We start from the raw sequence: 23,042 nt of genomic DNA on the forward strand, positions 1-23,042 counted from the left end.
GTACCAAGAATTCACCGGACAAAGACTCCCTAAACTGGCCCGCCTACACAGAGTCTGGAAGAAACCCTGGTATCAACAGGATCTCCCCAGAATCGACATTTCACTGGCACCCTCCCTAGGAGCCAAGCCGATACCAGCAGTTGCAATACGATGCTTCAACAAAATCACCTCCGACAAGTTCAAAGGTTCAGCCTTGTTCTATACTGACGGCTCACGGACAAACTCTGGCACCGGGCTCGGTGTTTGGGGACCTAACACCTCCATTCACCGCAGCCTAAACCCCATTTGCTCGGTGTTCTCGGCGGAAGCTGCCGCCATTCTAGCGTGTATAAAGATCATAACCCCGGGGTCCGATGCCGTGATCTTCTCGGACTCCCTAGCGGTAATTACCGCTCTGGAGACGGGAGGATCCGGACACCCCTTTGTCCAGGCGATTGAGACATACTGTGGCAGCAATGTCACAGTTTGCTGGATCCCTGGACACAGCGGGATCCCGGGCAACGAAAACGCAGACACACTAGCGGCTATGGGCAGGAAAAGTCGCCGGATTGCATCAGAGGTCCCTGCAGCCGACATATTGACGGATCTCAGGGCCAAACTCACCAACAATTTTGTTAAACATTGGAGAGCATCCGGCGGCCTACTGCCCAAGATAAAGGGCGATCTGATGAAATGGACAGACCGCCCTGACCGCCGGGAACAGCGAGTACTGTCTCGGCTACGGACGGGTCATACCCGCCTCACCCACATTCATTACTTAACGAGGCAGCCACCACCAATGTGCTCCTCCTGTAATATCCCGCTTACAGTGGAGCACATTTTAGCCAACTGTCTGGAGCTTCATAACCTCCGAGAACATTACAACATAGGCACCTCCATCAGAAACATCCTTTCAAACTTTAATCCTCCTCCTCAAAGATGGAAAAATTTTTGACTCCATATAACCCTCCATACAAACCCCTTCCATAACTCTCTCACGATGCTCACAAACCAGCTCAACAAGATAGCAGCCTGAACTCCCAGCCGACAGATCTCCCCCTAACACGCATTACTTCTCGTCCCACACACCCACTGCAATAAACCACAACCCTACTGCAACCACCTAACCAAACCCGTCATTATCACATCCCAAACAATCTCTCCTTCACCACCAAAACACTAATGACTCCCGTTCTAAATTCGGCCGCCAACGGACAGCGCCTCCGTTTCTCCTATTTTCCGCTTGACTTCTAACATTCGCCCGGTCTTTAAAGTACGGCTCCACCATCTATGACGCAGAACTAACAAGATTTTGACAAAGAACAGCGTACTAACATCAGCCGAAGGAAACCCCCTCCTCTCATACACCCCCTAATACAACCATTTATCAACCCTCCCATTTTTCTAACTAACCATCTTATTTTGTTTTCTTTCCTTTTACACGCACAACGCCAAAACCAGAAAGCGGCCATCCGCCGGGGGCGGGCCCCCGGGGATGTTGTCCGCGGCCGACAGTTGGAACAACCCGTTGAAACAAGCCATACCAATCCAAACGATGTTCGGAATAAAACAGCGAACTAGATCCGGACGGACTTAGCCTGCGGTCATCCACGAGGATGTTCCTCCGCGGCCATCAACACTCTATAACCTTTGATAAATATTAATTGTAAAACAACACATTGTAATTTACAAATACCTTCTCTCCCCCTCTCCCCATGATTTCATCCCCCCCCTCCACCCTTTTGGATACAAACCCGGCGAACGACCAAAATTAGGTTAAAGCCGGGTATAAATAAACGATATAAAAAAAAAAAAAAAAAAAGTTATCAATGAGAATTTCGTGTTGGATTGAAATATTGCTGGTTTGTGTCCAGAATATTCGCCAACTAAACACTTTCTCTAAAAATAAGAGTTTTTTTCAGCTCAGTAAATTCTAAATTTTAACTAATTTTATAGTTATTTTGGAAATTTTGTTGTTAAAATCAACTAACAGTTGATACGAATTAGGCGCAGAGCTAATTTCGGTCGTTCCGCGAAGGTATCCAATAATATACACACATAGGGAAAACTTTTTTTACGTTGAAAAATTCAAATAACGTAAACTTTTTTTACGTCATAATTCGATTTACGAAGTCCCGATTATTACGTAAATGGAGGTTTGGGTGTAGTAAGGTTGTAGGATACCATGAAATTTTTTACTAAATAATATGATCACGGTAATTCAACTTAACTAAGATGCGTATACATTTCCGAAGCATTTGAATAAGTGAAGATTTTTTTTTAATTCTTGCTTGTTTAGAAAAACTTTTGAAAATATGAAGAAACATTCTCCATATTATTCACTTGTTGTATCAAGTGAACCAAAATTTACTATGTGAGCTCGAAATATTCAGCGTTCTTTTTAGTATTTAAATAATGGAACCATTCGTATCAGTGATCCCCAAACTCCAAATTCCACCACCACAATTTTAACTGTCAACAGAAAATGTCAGTGTGAGTGCACTTTTCAAAGATTTATATCTCCGATAAATTTACTTATATTTGAGACCGCTCTTTATGACTCCTAGAAACTATTGGGTCTGAAAGTACATGTAAAACTCAAAATACCCCAAATCTCCAAGTTACTGTAGCCGAGCTATTGCTTGCACTTTGATTTCGTCATTCATGAAACGAAGGACTATAAATTGCAAAATAAAGTTTTTCATTAGCAAATCATTTCAAATGACAAACAGATGTTTTTTTTTGTTTGGGTTTCGAGTATCAAACTGAATATCATTAAATTTTCCTTCCCATTTCAGCCCACTTCTGCAACCATATTCTAGTTTTTCCGGTTGAATTTTTATGCATTGCAATTTCAGCCAAACAGATTTTCGATTGCAAGTGTCATTGTCAGCTCCACCGGATCCTATTGTGTAATGCGAAATATTTTTTTCGCTAATAAATTATTCCTCTGCGTTTTATTATTTTTTTTTGCTACCAGGCGACCGGAATGTTTCATGTTCGAACCGTCGATTTCCATCATCCGTTTCTGCCCCCTTCCCGATTGTTGTTCCGACATACGCGATTCTAACGCCGCCAGAGATTTGCGTGGGTGAAAAATAATTAAAAATAAATAACTATATCAACAGCTTCGTCTTGCCAACCACCCCTCCTTTCTACAGTCAGCAACGGGTGTCGAAAGAAATGAAGTCCAAAATGGAAATAATGCACTCCCTGTTTCAAAAGCGGACGCGTTACAGCTGCCGAGTAATAAATGTTCACAGAATTGAAAATATTTTATTTTTCCCGATTGCCAATTGCATCTGCCTGGCAGCCTGGGCATGATGTTTTATTTTTATTAACTCCACTCGACTGCGAATCGTGCCGAGCGGTGTGACGAAGGGGTTGGATTAAAGTGATGAATTACTCCGATATTCGGTTTCGAGTGTTCGCTGGAATTACGCAGGGAGTGATGATATTTGCGTATCAATCATCGTTTGCTTAATTGGACTGGTGACTGGTAACAACAAAAAAACAAAAATGAATTGCTAGTGGAATATCGGATAAATTGTTCCCAAACAGCATAAGTCAACAGAGGAAATTCAAAGACTTAGTGATCAGTTGGATGTCATCTTAGAATGGAATCATAATTGAGACTTTAAATCAGGGGTTGCTTTTCACAATGGTGATTGATATATAGTTGAATGGAAAATCTGATGTGGTTCTACAAAACGAATGCCGTTAAGCTTTTGATCTAAAAAATAATTGATTAAATTGTTAAACTGTAACCGATTTGTCGCGAGTATTAATTACCGATAATATTTCACAACAATGAACTTCGGTCTTTGATGAAAACGAACACGTGCTTTTATTCACCTCGTTTTAGCGTTTGTAACCATAGCTGTTCTTATTTAGCGCCCGAAAACTTGCCTGGTATCGTTCGAAAGAGAATGATTTCAAGAAAGTAGCGAATGATTCAAGTCAAACAAAACTCTTTCCGAAGAAACTGTTCTCAGAACGTTGAATGGACGGAACAGAAATCATTCGGCATACAAAACTAAAAAAAACTTGCGTCTCGAAAACAGCGAATGGCGTGAAAAGGGAAGATAATTTTCCGAAATTGCACCGAAAGTTTATTTTCACCGTACTAATTCATAAATTTTAATTACTTCCCATAACTTCTCACCACTCCGAGTTAGCAGACAGGCAGCCAGGCAGGCAAACCGATGATGAAGTGCAGTCGTAAAGAAGCTTACTCCCGTCTTCTTATTTGGTTGGAGCTGCCGGCCGTCGTTGAACGAGAGTTTTTACCTTTCTGAAATGAGATTGAAATTCTGCTTCATTATAGCTGTTGTTTTTTTCTCTCCTGTGCGCCCGTACCTTTGGTTCGACCACTATCCCTTTAAATTCAAACTCATTTTTCAGCTCAATTGTTAGCTTCCAACCACGACCAACTCTGTAATGACCGACCACCGACTTTCGTAAGTATCCGGTGAAAATTAAAGTCCTTCCCTCCCCTCTTCACACCACAAGGTCATTGACGGCATTCGAAATTCAGCTTCAGTCCAGAGGGGAGGACGATCAGAGTGTGGAACGAATGGAGAAAGTTTTTTTTTGCTTTCTCCTGATTGATGAACACCATCGAATACGATGGCCGAAAGAAGTACTAAGGTGGAAAACAGGACCCGGGCTTTGAGAATCAATGGCAATCAGAATTAGTGGTGATTTCCCTTTTGTTTCCAGTACTGAAGTACAGTCATGTTTTGTTACGAAGTTATGGCTCTGGTGTGTTTAAAGAGTGCAGGTAAAACTTTGAACATCCCGAAGAAGATAAATGTACTGTTGGCCGCAATTGACTTATTGTATGGTGCAAATTTTAAATGATTCTTCACTTTGAATGGTAGCTTAACTGGCACCGAGCTTTTCCACAGATTGACTCTACCATTGCGGAACAATTTATTTCTGTGGTTTTATTCATGTCTCCCTTTATCAATATCGGCTATTGGTATAACGATACCTTTCTCGAGCGGGTTGGCGGTTCAATGCATAGAGAGCTGGTCTTACAAGCCAGTTGTCGTATGTTGGAACCACGACCTGGAAAGATTTTAAGTGTCAGTAGGATCACCAGCACCAGCCATGCAATAAAATTGGATTATCTTGAGAAAGGAAAAGCAATCAATAGGAAAAACAATCACCTAGACAATGCACTTTGAATTATTTCCTCATCCACCGTATAGTCCGGATCTGGTGCCCAATGACTACTAACTATTAACTGATCTCAAAAAATGCTCACCTATAAGAAATTCAACTCGAATGAAGAAGCATTTGCTGAAGATGAACCTATTTTAAGGCAAAGGCCCTGGGGTTGGTTGGACGCGTTTTTTCTCCGCATTTGATAGTGAATAACTATTTTCCTGATTTTTATATAGTAATGTACTCAAAAGATGTATCTTCAAGACAGCGCAAACCGTTTATCAAAAAATTTAACCAGAATGAGTACAAAAAATCCGAAAGCAAAACTCGGTTAACCAGCCCCGGTCTCCCCTATACCATGACAAGCACACTAATTCCATCTGATGAAGTGATTCCGAAATATAATTTTCACTTGTCGATAAAATTTGAGTATCTCGAAAAGTTGTTTGAAGATACCTGAGGCTAAAACAGTCGCGAAATTTCATGATCAAATTGTTTTCTCTATTGTAACACATGGGCTGAAAAGTCCCGGGCCTAACAAAGAGAACACGATTTTTACCTTTTTTATTAACATAAAAACGTGATTAATCCACCTCGCAGTGAGATAATACCTTTTTTTATCAATACGCATGTGTTTTTGCATGGATATTCTTAGGTGTTTTAGTTCTCATGACATTATTTTAATTATCGTCGTTTTAAACGGCAAATTGAGATTTTAATCACTCATTACCCTGTAATGCCGAAACTGCAAAACATATCGAATTTCAATCTTAGCGTGCGACAATCGATTGAACATTTCATGAGATATCGAAGTAAGTTCCACTTTAGAGTTTTCCGTCATTATTTATGGTACTTCCAGAGCCGGTATTCAGGAATTAGCATAGCCCAAAATGATTCGAATGGCCATAAATTATTACGCCAAACAATTTACATGAAATTTATAAACTCATCATCTGTAATTCCAGAATCGGATAAAATTCACCAATTTTGTAATATTTGTTTTTGAAGTTCGATTTGGTCTTTTTTGAGAAAATGATTGAGCTTTGAGAATCGATTCGATACTGGAACCGGAATTCTAAAATCGGTGTAGCCGAAATCAGTTAAATTCACCTGAGCAGTGTGTAGACATCTTTGAGAAATTGTAGTGCGAATTAAAATTTGGGGGTACATTCCGAATCCAAAAACGAATACCGTTCAAACTAATATAAATTTATTTGGTAATCGACTATCCAAATCTGCACCCGATCAATTTATGTGAAATGGACATTTTTATACTAATCACCCTGCATTTTCTAAACCAGAAGTCGGATCTGACTAAAAAGTAAGAGGTTTTATAGGATTTTAAGACCTCTCATTTGAATCATAGATGATTCTTAGATTTCATTTGAATCTTAGATCGGTTCAGCCATCTACGAGAAAAATTAATTGCATTATTTTAATTTCGTTTCACATATCATCCTGTGGTTCCGCAATCAGAAGTCGGATCCAAACGTAAATCAGGAACCTTGTTTGAGTATACGACTTTTCATATGAATCTGAGTTTGTAGAAAACGGTTTAACCATCTTCGAGAAAATTGAGTGAAATTATTTGTCACACACGCATTTGCTGATCTCGACGAACTGAGTCGTATGGTATATGGAAGTCATGTTCTTCCAGCATTTATTGCTGTAAATAGTTTAAATCAATATAATTATGGAAATACTTCCAACTCGATAATGCTGGTATCATCTGGTTTACATATGCCATATTCGAAAGATTATGTTGCCAAAAATGAACCGTGCTAAAATTGGTCCGAGGCAAATTGTCATAAAAAAGGATGCTGTACACAGTATTTTTGGTATTTAGAAACAATTATATGTAACAGTATAAAAAATCGTGTTTCATGTTGCTCCCAAGCCTTGCTTTTTCATACAGCGCTCAAAATTCCTTCTACTGGAATAAGGCTTATTCAAAAATATCGATATCTCCGTTAAAAATGGACGGATTTTAACAATCTATGGCTTGTTGGATAGGTATTACCGAGCGAAATCTAAGTCTGGAAACATATTCTGTTTTCAAGGTCCATTGTGGCAGATACTGTCAAAAAACTGAAAATTTTGTCATAAAACTTCGTATAACTCAAAAAGTAAACATCCGATCTCAAAACCATTCAATAGCGTTCTGGGTGACGGGGAGACCTTTCATTTGCGACTAGTTTGATCAAAATCGGTCCAGCCATTTCTGAGAACTCGACCTCTTAGTTGACAACACACATACAGACACACACACACACACACACACACACACAGACATTTGCTCAGTTCGTCGAGCTGAATCGATTGGTATATGACATTCGGCCCTCCGGGCCTCGGAAATTTTTTCGAAAGTTTGAGCGAATCCGAACCAATTTTTTATATATATATATATAAAAAGGTAAAAAAGTTATTCGAGATTAGAAGGGCCGAGTGTCATATACCAATCAAATCAGCTCGGCGAACTGAGCAAATGTCCGTGCGTGTGTGTGTGTTTTGTAAAAAAAGAGGTCGAGATCTCAGAGATGACTGGGCCGACTTTTAACAAATCACTCGCAAATGAAAAGTTTTCCCGTCACACTACTGAATTATTTTGAAATCGGATGTTAACTTTTTGAGTTATACGAAGTTTTATGTTAAAATTTTCAGTGTTTTGACCATATCTGTCACAATTGATCTTGAAAAAAACAAAATATAGACTTAGGTAAGCACGGTGATAGCTATCCAACATAGTACGATTAGTTTTTCTTTGGCGTCTATACAAAGAAGTTGAAAAAACTTCGTGTGGCGATTTTTATAATGGATGAAAACTTAGAACAAAGTACGTGCATCAAATTTTGTGTTGCAAATGGATTTAAGTGTTCCGAAACGTTGAAAATGTTAGAAAAGGCCTTTGGTGAATCATGTCTAGGAAAAACACAGGCATACGAGTGGTATAAACGCTTCAAAGGTGGTCGCACAAGGATCATGATGAGATCCCTGGCCACCCAACAACATCTGTAACTGAAGAAAACATTGAATCGGGGTAGCAAATCGTGTTGCAAAATCGTTCTGTACCGATGTGTTGTTGGGCATCTCTTATGGATCAGCCGAACACATTTTAACTGTTTGCAACGTGTCGCTTCTCGGCTGGTGCCAAAAAAGCTGAATTTCATTCAAAAACAGCGTCGTGTTGATGTGGCCAAAGAGATGATTTCCAACGCAGATAGTGACCCCACATTCATCGAATGCATCATAACTGGTGATGAGGTGTGGATCTATGAATATGACGTCGAAACCGCACAATCGACCGAATGGCGCTTCGAAGGCGAACCGTTGTTCTAAATTTTCATCCATTATAAAAATCGCCACACGAAAATTTTTCAACTTCTTTGTATAGACGCCAAACAAAAACTTATCGTACGATATGCGTCAAAATTTGACAGAATGTGTATAAAAGTGTTGCCAACCATGAGAGAATAAAAGTTTACCGATTGGACAAGCGCGGGAATTTTAAAATGAAAATTCCGGTTCTTTTTTTATCATAAGGTACTTTCATTAATTTTTCGGAGATGGACTATCTGATTTCTACAAATTTAGACTCATATGAACAGTCCTATGATCCCATATAAGGTTTCTGAATTTCCTTTGGATCCGACTTCGGGTTCCGGAACTACACGATGATATATGTAATGAAATTAAAATAATGTCACTCATTTTGATAATAGATGCCTGAACCGATTTCGTCCATTTAATATTCTAATGAAAGGTCCTAAGGTCCCATGAAAACTGCTTGTTTTTTAATAACCCAAAAATTTTATGAAAAACGTACTACGATTTTTCTATGATGACTACACTGATTTTCAAAAATTTCGAATTTAATGAAATGGTTCACAATCCATTAGGTGAATTTAAATGACTTCGGCAACACCGATTTCCGAATTCCGTTTCCGAAAGTATCTGGAATAGAGAAGCTAAAAAAAGGTCAAAAGGGCCAATGTTTATTAATGGCCAATTTAATAAACAAAAATTCAAATTAAAATAACTAATGGTCCCATACAAAATTGGTGAATTATATCCGATTCCGACTTCCAATTTGGAAATAACAGGGTGATGAGTTTTTATAATTCAAACCGTCAAAGAAGATGACGATACCAAAAAATCTTCAAAGTTGGACTTAAAACTATTTCAATTTATTTATCATAATAATTCATGGACATACGAACTATTTTTGATTCTGTTGGTCTCTGAATACCGTTTTTAGAGAGCAAATGCTGATTGATAAAATAAGGTATCGTCTCACTGCTAGGTGGATTAAGCACGTTTTTACTCGTCTTCCACCGAAACCTTCCCATTTGACCAGTGCACAGTGGTTTGAGTCGATGAAAACGTGAACGTAATTGTCTAGCTGCTAAACCGTTAATCCGATACACATAATTTCATCGGAGAACTTTGTCACTAAAATATACCTCACAGTAAAAAATGTGCAAAGCCTGATAAAGTTCATTTCAACAAACTATTTTCCCCTCAGGGATGAGGTTAGTGTGTTTTAAGGCTATTTTCACGCTTCAAATCTAATTTTCTAAGAAACGGTGACGAATATCTAAAAACCCAACTGACAATCTCTCAGAAAATTGGTTTAGATTATTCTGTGAAAATTTCAGAATGATTCATTGACATTAGCGGTCGGGAAAATCTTTTTTCTGAAGGTAGAATTGCATAGCTGAATACGCCGTCTTTCGACTTGAAACGGCGTATTCCAACTTGTTCATTAAATATTTCTCCTCCAAAAGCATGTATCAAAAATCTACACTCACAATGCACAGTGGTCCGAAACGGGAAATTAGCGTGACAAAAATGTTTTCACTATTAAATATTAGTGTTTTGTAGTTGGTGTCTTCACAAAAGTTGTTTGTAATCAAAAAGCGCTCCTTTTGATGAAAAAAGTTACTAGGGAGGTCCTCATTTAGATTGAAATCTGAAATCTAACTTTCTTAATTGAACTCAAAAATGATTTTGTAGTAAAACAAAGTTGTAGGAAATTTTATTGCGAGAAACATTGTTGAAAAAAGCACCTCTCTAGCTCTTCATTTGATCGAATTACATCAATTTTCCCTAGTAAAAGTAGGGTGGCTCCAGAAAAATCACTTTTTTTATTCTAACTTTTTTGTGAAATGTTCCACCGAAAAGTTGTCTTTGAAAGAGTTATTGAACTAATCATTGCGCACAATTTTGCCAATCCAAGCTTTTTTATATGAGGTACCAGTGAAAAGTTATGATTGTTTTTTTTTTGTCAAAAACTAGTCCACCTTCAAATATCAATATTCATTAGATGCCAGATCGATAAAAATGATCATTTGTAGAACTGATCTGATACTATTATTTTGCTCAAGAAAGTATGTTGATACGTTAAGGCGTTTAAGAGTTATGCAATGTTTTTGATTTTTTAAGGGTATTTTTAAAACTTATTTAATTAAGTTAAAAAAAATAACACCCTTCCAATTTTCTCTTAAATTTTCACTTATATTATGACCTTTCAGGAACCGCATAGGATACGTTTTTATCGTTCTGGCACGGTTTTCGGTGGAACGTTTCACAAAAAAGTTAGAATAAAATAAGTGTTTTTTTCTGGAGCCACTCTACTTTTACTGGGGAAAATTGATGTAACTCGATCAAGTGACGAGCTAGAGAGGTGCTTTTTTCAACAAAGTTGCTCGCAATAAAATTTCCTACAACTTTATTGTACAACAAAATCATTTTTGAATTCAATTAGGAAAGTTAGATTTCTGATTTCAATCTAAATGAGGACCACCCTAGTAACTTTTTTCATCAAAAGGAGCGCCATTTGATTACAAACAACTTTTGTGAAGATAACAACTACAAAACACTAATATTTAATAGTGAAAACATTTTTGTCACGCTAATTTCCCGCTTCAGACCATAGTGCAATGTCTAGATAATTTATTTTGAAGCGTCTGGTGCATAAAAACATAGGTGTTGTTGCGACTTTGTATTTTTTAACTTTTATTATTTATATTACTTTAACTACTCGTAGGAAGCAGGGTCGCAGACCAAAATGCAATTACATATATTTTTCGGAAAGCTTAAGGTACGAAGTAACCCTTTTAAACTGTGTAAATAAGCTAACAACATATAGATTGCTTTTCTACCACTTTCTTAGGAAAAACCTGTACTAAAACGACTATTGTTAGGTTCATTGGAAGGAGTTTAGTAGGAGATGATAAAAAAAATGTAATCAGGCATTTGTGTAGCTTTGGTGCATGATGTAGTGATTGAAAATGTATTCCTTTAGCGCTCATTAAATTCCAACAATTTTACTTGCTCCTATGTAAGAATTTTCCCTTTACGTTCTCTTAATTATCATTTGCTTTGATTCCAGGATTACAGCTTAATTTTTATAAAAATCTGGATTTAAATCTTTTTCATTGATCACCCATACGATTACCAGCACCCGTAAACAATCGTTAAAATTTACGTCTTCTGAGACTTCTTTTTAACTGTTGAGTAAGTTCACACCCCATCTTGAAATACTGAATCATATTTGTAAAATTTCTTCAATTTAATGAATTACGTTCCTAAGAATTCAGCCATACACAGTAAAAAATCATGACTTGTAAATAAATAGTACTATGAATTGGATATCAGTTGAATCGAAAATTCGATTTTATACCACCTTTGATGTGAAACTAAATTGGAACGCATTAATTTATCAGTAAGTATGACTGTATATTTATATTACCGCTTAGTTTTGCTATTTATGTATGTTGAAAAATAAAGAACAGTGAAGTAATTTTGTATTCAACTTCCTGCTTCAAATATGCGCTGCAAGTGAGAGCGCTGCATATGGTTTCTATTAAAACAATTCAGTTATTTGATAGTACAAATGGTGAAGTGTTTAGTCGATGGCAATATTACAATAAAAGACTAATATTACTTCTGCTTAGTTGTTTAATTTGAACCGCTAGTCGGAAAGAGCAGTTAATTTTTAGCTACTTTAAGCACTGATTAGTCGAAGTCGAAACGTGAAGAAATAAACATCAAATATGGCGGACATGATAAATGCGTATGCACGGATTGCATAAGAACGCAGGTTCGAGTCCTGCCTCTGAAGGTGTCTTTAAAAAAAACATCTTTTCTGTGAGTTTCGCATTAATTTGACGTCTCCAATACACTGAGGTCTCTTTTTACGCGATGGACACGTACCGCGTAAACAAGAACCGCGCAAGAAAACCGCGTAACTTCGGAAATCCGCTTAAAAACGCAAAACTAAAGAAAAACATTTGTTTGATGCCAACTGTCTTAGAAATGCATGAAAAGTCCAGATCTAGTGAAATCCAAAACAAACAAAAAGTTTTGTCGTGAATACGACTTACTTTACTATGGGGTGCCTTTTCAAAATTTACCCTCTGAGAGAGTGATAAGTTTTTGATCATGAATATCTCTTGTTGTATCTAACGAATCAACATAATTTTAGCTACATGCCATCGGAAATATGATCACAATTTCATGATAAAATATTCAGTTGTGCAACATAATCTTAAATAATTCAAAATTAAACTCTTCTGAAATGTTTGTTATAAACGAGTATCAAAGAGGATAATTCATAAGGCACGTTTGCCTTTCTCGTATTTTTAAAGCGCATAGCTCAGTGATCTGTGAAAGGATTTATAAAATCTAACTACCAATAGAATCGAAATTTTTCAACTTAAACGTGTATAGAAAAAGCATTGAGGTATTTCAACAGTACACTATTGAAAAACCTGTCTCATTTGACCCATGTCAACACCAGCCAATCAGAACGCATTCTGAAGAAGAGAACAAAATATCTGCTGCTGTACAACAAATCGTTCGAGAAAATGTTCCGAACAGTGTTTAATATCGTAATGAGTTCCACAATTTGGTCCTTCTGATAGGCAGGAATGAATCCCGTACAGCATCCGGATAGTTTCTTTCAATGAAATGCAAATCCGAAATGAAATAATCGAAATTAAAATTCTATATGCTGTTATTTTTATAGCCGTGAGGACCCCCCATTATTGAAAAAACTACAAACGAATTCAGGTAAAAACAAACCTCTCAACAAAAATTGGATCAGTTTGAATTCTATCGCCACTGCGAGCAGATGTATTGTGTGTCGTTAGCAAAACTAGTTTCGCTTCCGACAAGAGCGATTACGTCACAACTGCTAGTCGTTTTCATTGGTGAAAAAACGTGATTAATCCACCTAGCAGTGAGATGATACCTTTTTTTATCAATCCGCATGTGTTTTTTGCATGAATATTCTTCGGTGTTTAAGTTTTCACGACATTATTTTAATGACCGTCGTTTTAAGCGACAATTTGAGATTTTAATCACTCATTACTCTGTAATGTCGAAACTGCAAATAGGATCGAATTTAAATCTAGAACTGTGATAATCAATTAAATATGCCATGATATGTAAGTTCCACTTTAGAGTTTACGGTAATTTAAGGTACTTCCAGAGCCGGTATTCAGGAACCAGCATAACCCAAACCGATTCGTATGGCCATATGACGAATAAATTACAACAGTTTTGAGTCCAACTTTCAAGCTTTTCGGGATTATCATCTTCTATATCGGTTTGAATTTTAAAAATTCATCCTCCTGTAATTCCAGTATCGGAAGTCAGCATTGAATAAAATTAATTAATTTTGTGTGGGACTGTAAGTTTATTTTAATTTGATTTTTTTCTGAAATTCGATTTGGCTTTATTTGAGAAAACGATTGAGCTTTGAGAAACGATTTTGTACTGGAACCGGAATTTTAAAATCGGTATGGTCGAAGTCACATAAATTCACCTGAGTAGCTGTATAGTTTACATTTGTTTCAAAATATTTGAAAATCAGTGAAGACATCTTTGAGAAATCATAAAACGAATTAAATTTTTAGGTGCCTTCTGAATCGACAACTGAATACACCCAAACCTCCATTTACGTAACTTATATATGTATATTTGTATTAATGTACGCACACATGTGTGCAAATATTTGTATTTCTTAATACATATAAATATTGGTGAAGTAAAAGCGATCATTTATATGTATAAATATATACACATATATGCAGACGAGTGAGTGTGTAAGCATACATACATACATATATAAGGTTCGTAAAAGGAGGTTTGGGTGTACCACTAAAACTGAAAAAAGTTAATATTTTTTATCGACTATCCAAATCTGCTAACCCGATAAACCTGATTAATTTATGTGGAATAGACATTTTTATACCAATCACCCTGTATCTCCAAAACTGGAAGTTGGATCTGACTGAAGAGCAAGATGTTTTATAGAATCTTGCAACTTTTCATTTGAATCTTAGATCGGTTCAGCCATCTACGAGAAGAATGAGTTACACAATTTTGATTTCGTTTCATATATCATCCTGTAGTTCCGGAACCAGAGGTCGGAACCAAACATAATTCTGGAACTTTGTTTGGGAGCATACGAATTTTCGTATGAATCTGAGTTTGTAGAAAAGAAATTTTCAGAGAAAATTGAGTGAAATTATTTGTCACACACGCATTTGCTGATCTCGACGAACTGATTCGAATGGTATGTGGATGTTATGTTCTTCCCGCATTTATTGCTGTAAGTAGTTTAAAACAATATGATTAAAAAAAAATCTGCCATCATCTGGTTTATATATGTCATATTCGAACGATTATGTTGCCAAAAACGAGCCGTGCTAAAATCGGTCCGAGGCAAATTGTTCTGAAAAAGGATGCTGTACACAGTATTTTTGGTACTTAGAAACAATTGTATGTCACAGTATAAAAATCGTGTTTTCTGTTGCTCCCAAACATTTCTTTGTCATACAGCGCTCAAAACTCCTACTGCTGGAATATGGGGAAAAGTCGTTTACACAAAAATTTCGATATCTCCGTTAAAAATGGACGGATTTTAACAATCTATGGCTTGTTGGATAGGTATTATCGTGCGGAATCTAAGTCTGGAAATATATTCTGTTTTCAAGGTCAATTGTGACAGATACTGTCAAAAAACTGAAAATTTTGACATAAAACTTCGAATAACTCAAAAAGTAAACATCCGATCTCAAAACCATTCAATAGCGTTTTGGGTGACGGGGAGACCTTTCATTTGCGACTAGTTTGATCAAAATCGGTCCAGCCATCTCTGAGATCTCGACCTCTTAGTTGACAACACACATACAGACACACACACACACGGACATTTGCTCAGTTCGTCGAGCTGAATCGATTGGTATATGTCATTCGGCCCTCCGGGCCTCGGAAAATTTTTCGAAAGTTTGAGCGAATTCTATACCTATTTTTTATATATATATAAAAATAGGTAAAACAACTAAAAGAGGACAACGGTGGGGAACATCACACCAAATCAGCCGTTCTAATGGCTCTAAAAATTTTCTAAAGATATATTAGGATTTGTTGCTCACAAATCGAAAGAAAATATCCTCAGTTTAGTGCAAATCAAGAACAGTTCGGTTAGATTTGTGCACTTTTCGCTGTGTGAAATCAGTATCAAGTGAAATCTTCTTTGTTTTTGCGAAAAATGTGAAAAAGGTGAATGCTTGCATAATTTATACAATTGATCAACTAATTGATATTCGGAAGTGTTAAGGAACATGTCAGTTGTTTTCGTATCACTACATCCAGTTATGTCTCTGACATTACCCACCCGCCTTTTTTAATCGACTTCGGTACTTAGAGAATTTTAGAAATCGCAAAATGGAAAAAAATTATTTGATGCCAAATGTCTTAGAAGATTACACCAGATCTCGACGTTTCATGCATTCCTAAGACAAAATATGAAAACTGCGTAACTTCGGAAACCCACGCAAAAAAAGACTCTAGTGTATATGTTTTCACTCCAAACCAAAAAACTTTAAATGTTCACATTTTCATGAGTTTTAGAGTTTCGGGAAAACTTTCAAATCACATGTCGTTTTCGCTTGATGTCTAGCCTAACACAGTGTCCACCCTAACTATTGTCGAACCGTTTGTTTGAAGCTAGTTTCAACGTTTTTGAACTGAAAATTAGAGTCAGTTTCGAACCACGTTTTTATAACAGGTTTGCTCAAATCCCGTTGCTAAGTGCCAAACTAACACAGTTTTATGAAAAGAGTTTGTTTCATGAAACTACCCTGTGTCAGTTTCAGTTTTCAAAAGCGAAAACGACAACAGAAAGACTTTTAAAATAGTTGACTGGATAAGACGGCCTACGTGATGGTGTTCCAGCTGCAACAGTTGGCAATGAATGGTCGACGAAGGTACTTTTCTTAACTTTCAATATCATATAGTTCTTTACCTGAGAGTCTCAGTAGAATGATTTGTGAAGCAGAAATCCGAAAATTTCTAATTCTGATAGTATCTCTCATATTCGGGACAGTTACGTATTTCGTATATTTTTTTCTGAATCAAGTAATATCTATCCAGAACACAAGAGATTACAGTAATTACACTTTTCAAAGGCAACAATTCTAACAATCGCCAACAATGTTCAGAGTGCTTTTTAATTAGCAACACGTTTCGGGTTTAGAATCAGAATCAATTCCAAATCAATCCAATTTGGTACAAAATTGCATTCCTGTTAACGCTTAGCTTATTGTTGCCATGGATTCCGTTTGTTCCGTAACAAAGTTGCAATTCCATTTCCCTGCAATCACGTAAATAAACCAAATAACTGTCCACTCTCGTCAAATGGATCGATCCACATTGTTCGAGTTGTTTTCCTACGTCTCACACATGCAGGCTGTCTCATGCAATGTCCTTTGATGTTGGGCAAAGCCGTGCATTTCCTGTGACCTCACAAGCCGACAGATTTGGGCACAGCGGGAACATTTCAATCGGTAACCAAGCACCAGGACTATTTCGGACCGCGCTCGTGTGTGTGTGTTAATGAAAAGCCGCGACAATGAACGACTATAATGTTCGCGTCTGCCAGTTGACTATTATCGATAACAACCTCGGGCGATTTTTCCGCTAATCCATTGGCCAGCATTTATCGGATTACTTGACAGCAGCCACAAGTAGCCGAACGTCACAATATAATGGCCCGGAATCATGGGAAGGGTTTTCGGTAAACAGGCCTAGCAGTCTAGTCTTTGATGTCCTCTATCAACACGGCGGCACTCGTCGTCATCATCGTCGTCCGTCGGTTAGTCAATTTACTTCCGCTCGTTCATGATGGAATCTGGCAGGAAGGAGTCTCATCATTCGTTCCGATCCAACATGTGGCATCGGGCGAATGACGAGTGGTGAAAGATATGCTGTTTATTGCAGGAAAATGTTCTCCCCTCTGATGCGGAATCCGCTTATCGTGTGCAAGTGCAGTTGAAAGGTATTTAACGTTTCACGACACTTGATGTAAGTAAACATGACTTATGGAATCAGTAAAGTTTCGACTGCAAATTTTTCAATGATGAACACAGTAGAATTGGGCGACGAAACTCAATTCAATTAAACGACATTGACGATAACCGAGCTCCCATCCTGAACGACACAAAAAAAAGAACACTTCAAAGCCATCGCCAGTGATTTATTTACTATGTCATTCTCCCCCGCCCACTCGTTTTTTGTTGGTTACTTTTCACCGCAGACTTTTCCGAAAAGGATGCCAATTTGGCACTGAATCAACTTTGGACTCGATTTTCTTTCACATCTCGTCCGTCGGTCTGCTCACTTGTAACTAATTCACTAGATTGAGTTAAGTTCCATTGATTGCTGCTTGATTGGTGTGAAATGAGTGACACCTTATCGGCAACTGAACCATGCCAATTCCTCTGATCCCTCCTGGTTTCGGTGGTGTTGGCTCTACCGATTACAACAACCGAAACCGGAGACAGAATGACGGAAAGCCCCCGCGCACAGACCGGGCGTTTGAGTTTCGTCCTAATTTATTGAACCGGATTCTCGATTTGTTAGCTAAATTGCTGTTTGCGCTTCGGGCTGATGGGAAAAGTTTGGCCGACAACTTACCGGAAATGATCATATCGCCCCGCTCCGTCGTCCAGTAGTTGATGGACGCCGGATATGCCTCCGTGTGGCACTCGAGGATGACGTCCTGCCCGAGGTAGGCACCTTCCAGCTGGTTCGGGATCGACAGCATCGGGGGAACTGCAAGGAAGGAATGATTGTTAGCGGTGTTGTTTTGGGAATGACTTGAATTACTTTTGGAATTCGATTATCCTGCACCGTTAGGTTTGAAATTTACTTTAATATAGTTTCTAAAGTTGTTATGTTAGCACATTTCTTGTCATTAGTGTCATGAGCTAGTATTATAGCATTTATGATACCTAGAATGCGAAAAAGTTTACTCAATCGAATTTTTTTAACCAAAAAATGTTGTTTCTTCGCAAGCAGCACCAGCAACCAAAAGATCGACAGTATCTGACGAAAAATTGTAAACTGCTCAAGGGGGTAGAGTATAATTGATTAAAAAAATCATCATTTTTGCGATTTTTTTTTTCAGAACTATCGTCCAAAAAACTAAACTCAAAATATTGAGAAATAAGTCGGTGAAGAGGTATTTTTGAGAACGCTTCTTGAAAATCATGATTTGCGATGTGCACTGTATCTCAGCACAGACTAATCAGAAGTCAACAAATCAAAGCAGTGTAGTTAGAGTAGAAGTTTTTCTAGACCCCAACGTTTCTGTTTGATTTTTTATTTTAATTTTTTGAATTTTTGGTGTTTGTGGTTGTGTTCAAAGTGAAAACAAAGATTTTTCACGAAAAAATCACCATTTTGTAGCTATAAAACCTTCCCAAAGTAACGAACAACAAAAAGGAAAACTTTGGGGTCTGGTTTTCTATATGTAGAAAATGTGTGCAAAATTTTATAAAAATTGGTGCAGTAGTTTATGAATGACGATGGACACGGACTTTGAAAACCTGCTTACGAGAAAAACGCGCCTAAAGTTTTTTGTCTATGAAATCAATGGAAACAATTTGTTACTCAAGGGAGCCCGTAGGGTCTAACAATTTCAAACAATCATATGTTTTATTTGATAATTTGTTATAATGAACCATTTCAAGAATATTTTGTCAGGTTTTTAAGTCAGTCGAACTTGCAGTAACTGGCTGAGTTTTGTTCCGAAAGGCTAGAAAATTTCACAGAATATGCTTGAAATGTTTTACTATAAGAAAATATAAAGAAAAAATAAATGATTTTTCAAATGTGTTAGACCCTACCCGCCCCTTAAACCAAAATTAAAGTTTTCTTATATGATTGGTATCACCGAGTATTAAAGAAGAAAGACACCTTTCTTGAACCTGGGTAGGTATAAAAGTTTAACACTTGATACATTTCGTTCATTCTAGCCTGCGCAGTTGAGTTGAGCAGGATGTAAAGCAAATGCATTGTTGGGGCAGCAACCAAATGGTCTATTTCGGACTTCTTTGTAGCATAACTCGTGTTTGCTTTTCGAGCATGAGTAAGCTTTTAAGCTGCAAATATATTTGTGAATTTTCAATTATTTCAATTATTCTGGTATCATCTAATGCTTAACTTACATTTCTAGTCCATTTCTAATCAATTGTCCACTGTCCAACAATTTTAATTTAATATATAATTCAGCAGATTTTATTACCGCCTGTTCTGCGTTCTAACTGTGTGTAATATAGAATGTGTATGTGTAATCAAATTCAGTGCATGACATTTGTTGATCGCAATTCAATTTGTGCGTGTTGGTACTACTTATGATAAGTTTATCTCCTACTGCGTGTCATCCGAGTGACCCTTTCGATCCCTGGTGCTGTTTGATCGTCGTTCGTAACATTCCCCGACCCGTATTGCTTGAAGTCAACTTCGGCTGTACCTCCTACTTCTAGAACTGCTAGCTTCGCTACCGACCGATCTAATACTCCTGCATTGGTTGTCATCACTGCAGCTTTCCTCACTCGGCCATCACGTCCTGGATATACTCGTACCACTCGTCCTCTCAGCCAGCCGTTTCGAACCCGATCCTCCACTACTACTACCAAGTTACCCACCTGTATCGATTTGCCATCTTTGAACCATTTCGTCCGCTTAGTGTTGGTCGGCAGATATTCTTTAATCCAGCGACTCCAGAACTGATCCAGCAACTGCTGGCATAGTGTCCAATTGCAATGGGCTAACTTGTTGGTATCAGTTTGCTCTCTAGCTGGTTGGTTCACTCCACTGGTACTCAACATCAAAAAACAGTTTGGAGTGAGCGCTTCTTGTTCTTCCGATTCAATTGGAAGATACGTGAGCGGTCGAGAATTTACCATGGACTCCGCTTCTATAAGCAACGTTTGAAGTGTCTCATCATTCGGTTTGCGTACGACAGATAGCGACGCCAAAGCACCTTTGACGGACCGTACCATGCGTTCCCAAGACCCCCCCCATGTGTGGTGTAGAAGGAGGATTAAAACGCCATTGAGTGTTTGCATTAGTGAAAGTTCCAGCTAAGTTGGTGTTGATTCGTTGTAGTTCTTCTTTGAGATCGCGACTAGCCCCGATAAAATTTGTCCCTCGGTCGCTATATATTTCCATTGGCGCCCCCCTTCGTGCGATGAACCGTCTAACCGCCATTTTACAGGACTCTGTTGTCAGATTATGAACCACTTCTAGGTGCACTGCGCGTATAGTCAGGCACGTAAAAAGTGCTACCCAACGCTTTATTTCGCTTCTGCCTTGCTTAACCAGTAAAGGTCCGAAATAGTCCACACCTACATATGTGAACGGTCGAACGTGCGATGATGTTCTTGCTCGAGGCAAAGGAGCCATTCTGGGAATCTCTGGGATAACCTTGTAGATCTTGCACCACTGGCACTGCTTGCTGGCTTGTTTGATTACGACTCTCATTTCCGAAATATAAAACTTTTGGCGCATCTCGTTCACTGCTGTCTCTGAATTACCGTGCTTGTACTGACGATGATACCAATCCGCAAGCAGCCTTGTTCCGCCATGTCCTTTCGGAAGGATTATAGGGAACTTAAAGTCGAATGCAACCTGTTGAGCATTGGCGATCCTGCCATCCATGCGCAGGGTGTCTTGATCATCCAAAAAGGGGGAAAGCTTAGCGATTTTACTAGACCTTCCGATTCTTGAATGCTTTTCAGTGGGCAGTTCTCGATTCTTAGTCAGCACAACAATTTCGTCTCCGTATGTTTCGTGTTGAATCAACCGCCAAATTGTAGTCTCTGCTTTCTTTAACTCATCCTGGTTCAGCCATTCCGGATTTGACGGTTTCTTCTTACCAATTCGGCAACGGAGTATTTGGATAAATCTATGTATATATGCGACGGCTCGAACTAAGCGCTCCCACTTCGAAAATCGTTCGAACTGTATTAGTTGCTGTTTGACGATGTGATGATGCAGATGCATCGGACGTAACTCTTCCGTAGTATCAACCGTTTTAGCTGTATGCTTGGGCCAATGGTCGGGCTGCCGATACAAAAACGCAGGAGCTTGGAACCAACGGCTCTCAATGTTCACATTGGGTTCCTTACCCCACTTGGTTGCTTCATCTGCGACGTTCAAACGGGATGGGAGCCAGCGCCATTTATCTATCTGAGTAAGCTCGAGAATCTCTGTTACTCTGAATGCGACGAACTGGCGGTATTTTTTAGGATCTGAGCGCAACCAAGAGAGACAGGTCCTAGAATCAGTCCAAAAAACATGGCGAGTTATCGGAAGTGTGTGATTTTCAATGACAGACTTGGAGAGTCTCGCGCCGAGCACGGCCGCCGACAGTTCAAGCTTCGGAATGGATAGTGGTTTTATTGGAGCCACCTTTGTCTTTGCTGATACCAAGGAGCAACGAACATTCGAACCTTCAATAATGCGAAAATATGCTACGGCAGCCATGGCTTCCTCGCTGGCATCGACAAAAATATGCAATTCCAAGGAGCTGTAGTCTTTTGGAGTGTAGCCGGGAAAATAACATCGCGTTATTTGCACTTGCTCAAGCTCTTGTAGCAACTTAATCCACCGTTTCCACTGGAGAAGCATTTGATCCCTTATGTGCTCATCCCAGCTTAACCCGTTTCGCCAGATTTGCTGTACAAGCAGTTTCCCATGCACGACAAAAACAGCTACCAGTCCAATTGGATCGAAGATACTCATAACAACGCGAAGAACTTCTCTTTTTGTCGGTACAACTTCATTACATAACAAATTTTGTATCTCTTGCCGAAACACACCTTGAAATACGAAAACATCTGATTCCGGTTTCCATATCATGCCAAGGACTCTTTCATATACTGTTGATTTATCAACGAACTTTACAGAAGGCTCTGCTTGCTGTTCCCCGACCCGTACAGAAACATTTGGCGAATTCGATAACCAATTACGGATATTGAAACCCGCTTTCGAGTGCACCAGCTTCACTTGTAACGCTAATCGTATCACCTCCTCCTCAGTATGCGCACTGTACAAAAAATCATCCACATAATGGTGTTTGATGATTGCTTCCGATGCAAGTGGATATTGCTCAGCGAATTCTTCGGCATTTCGATTTTTCACAAATTGAGCTGCGGACGGTGAACAGGTGGAACCAAAGGTAGCCACATCCATTGCGAAAACGTCGAAATCTGTACATGGATCGTCTCGCCATAGGAATAACTGAGCGGATCGATCCTCCGGACGAATGAAAATCTGGTGGAACATCTCACAGATATCCGCGCTGATGGCCACCTCGAACTGTCGGAATGGACACAAAACCTTTGGGAGTGGTGTCATAAGATCCGGAACCGCCAATAGGGCCGAATTGAACGACTGACCTTGAACCTTTGCAGCAGCATCCCATACCAATCGAACTTTATTTGGCTTTCTGGGATTAGAAACCACATTGAGAGGTAGATACCAGGTCCTTTTAGGGTCGAAACTAGCCAATTCCTGCTGATCTACTTTGT

General features: G+C 38.6%; 1 protein-coding gene across 2 annotated transcripts in view; it reads right to left on the reverse strand.

Annotated features, from left to right (window-relative positions):
• Nucleotides 1-23,042, reverse strand: part of LOC131431260 (lachesin) — a 534,183-nt gene that overhangs the window by 70,517 nt on the left and 440,624 nt on the right. For both annotated transcript variants that reach the window (XM_058596868.1, XM_058596866.1), the window contains exon 9: nt 18,139-18,276. In XM_058596868.1, the coding sequence (XP_058452851.1) occupies nt 18,139-18,276 (138 nt within the window). The remainder of the gene's footprint in view (nt 1-18,138; nt 18,277-23,042) is intronic.

This window comes from Malaya genurostris, chromosome 2 (assembly GCF_030247185.1).
Source record: "Malaya genurostris strain Urasoe2022 chromosome 2, Malgen_1.1, whole genome shotgun sequence".
In the NCBI taxonomy this organism is placed as follows: Eukaryota; Metazoa; Arthropoda; class Insecta; order Diptera; family Culicidae; genus Malaya; species Malaya genurostris.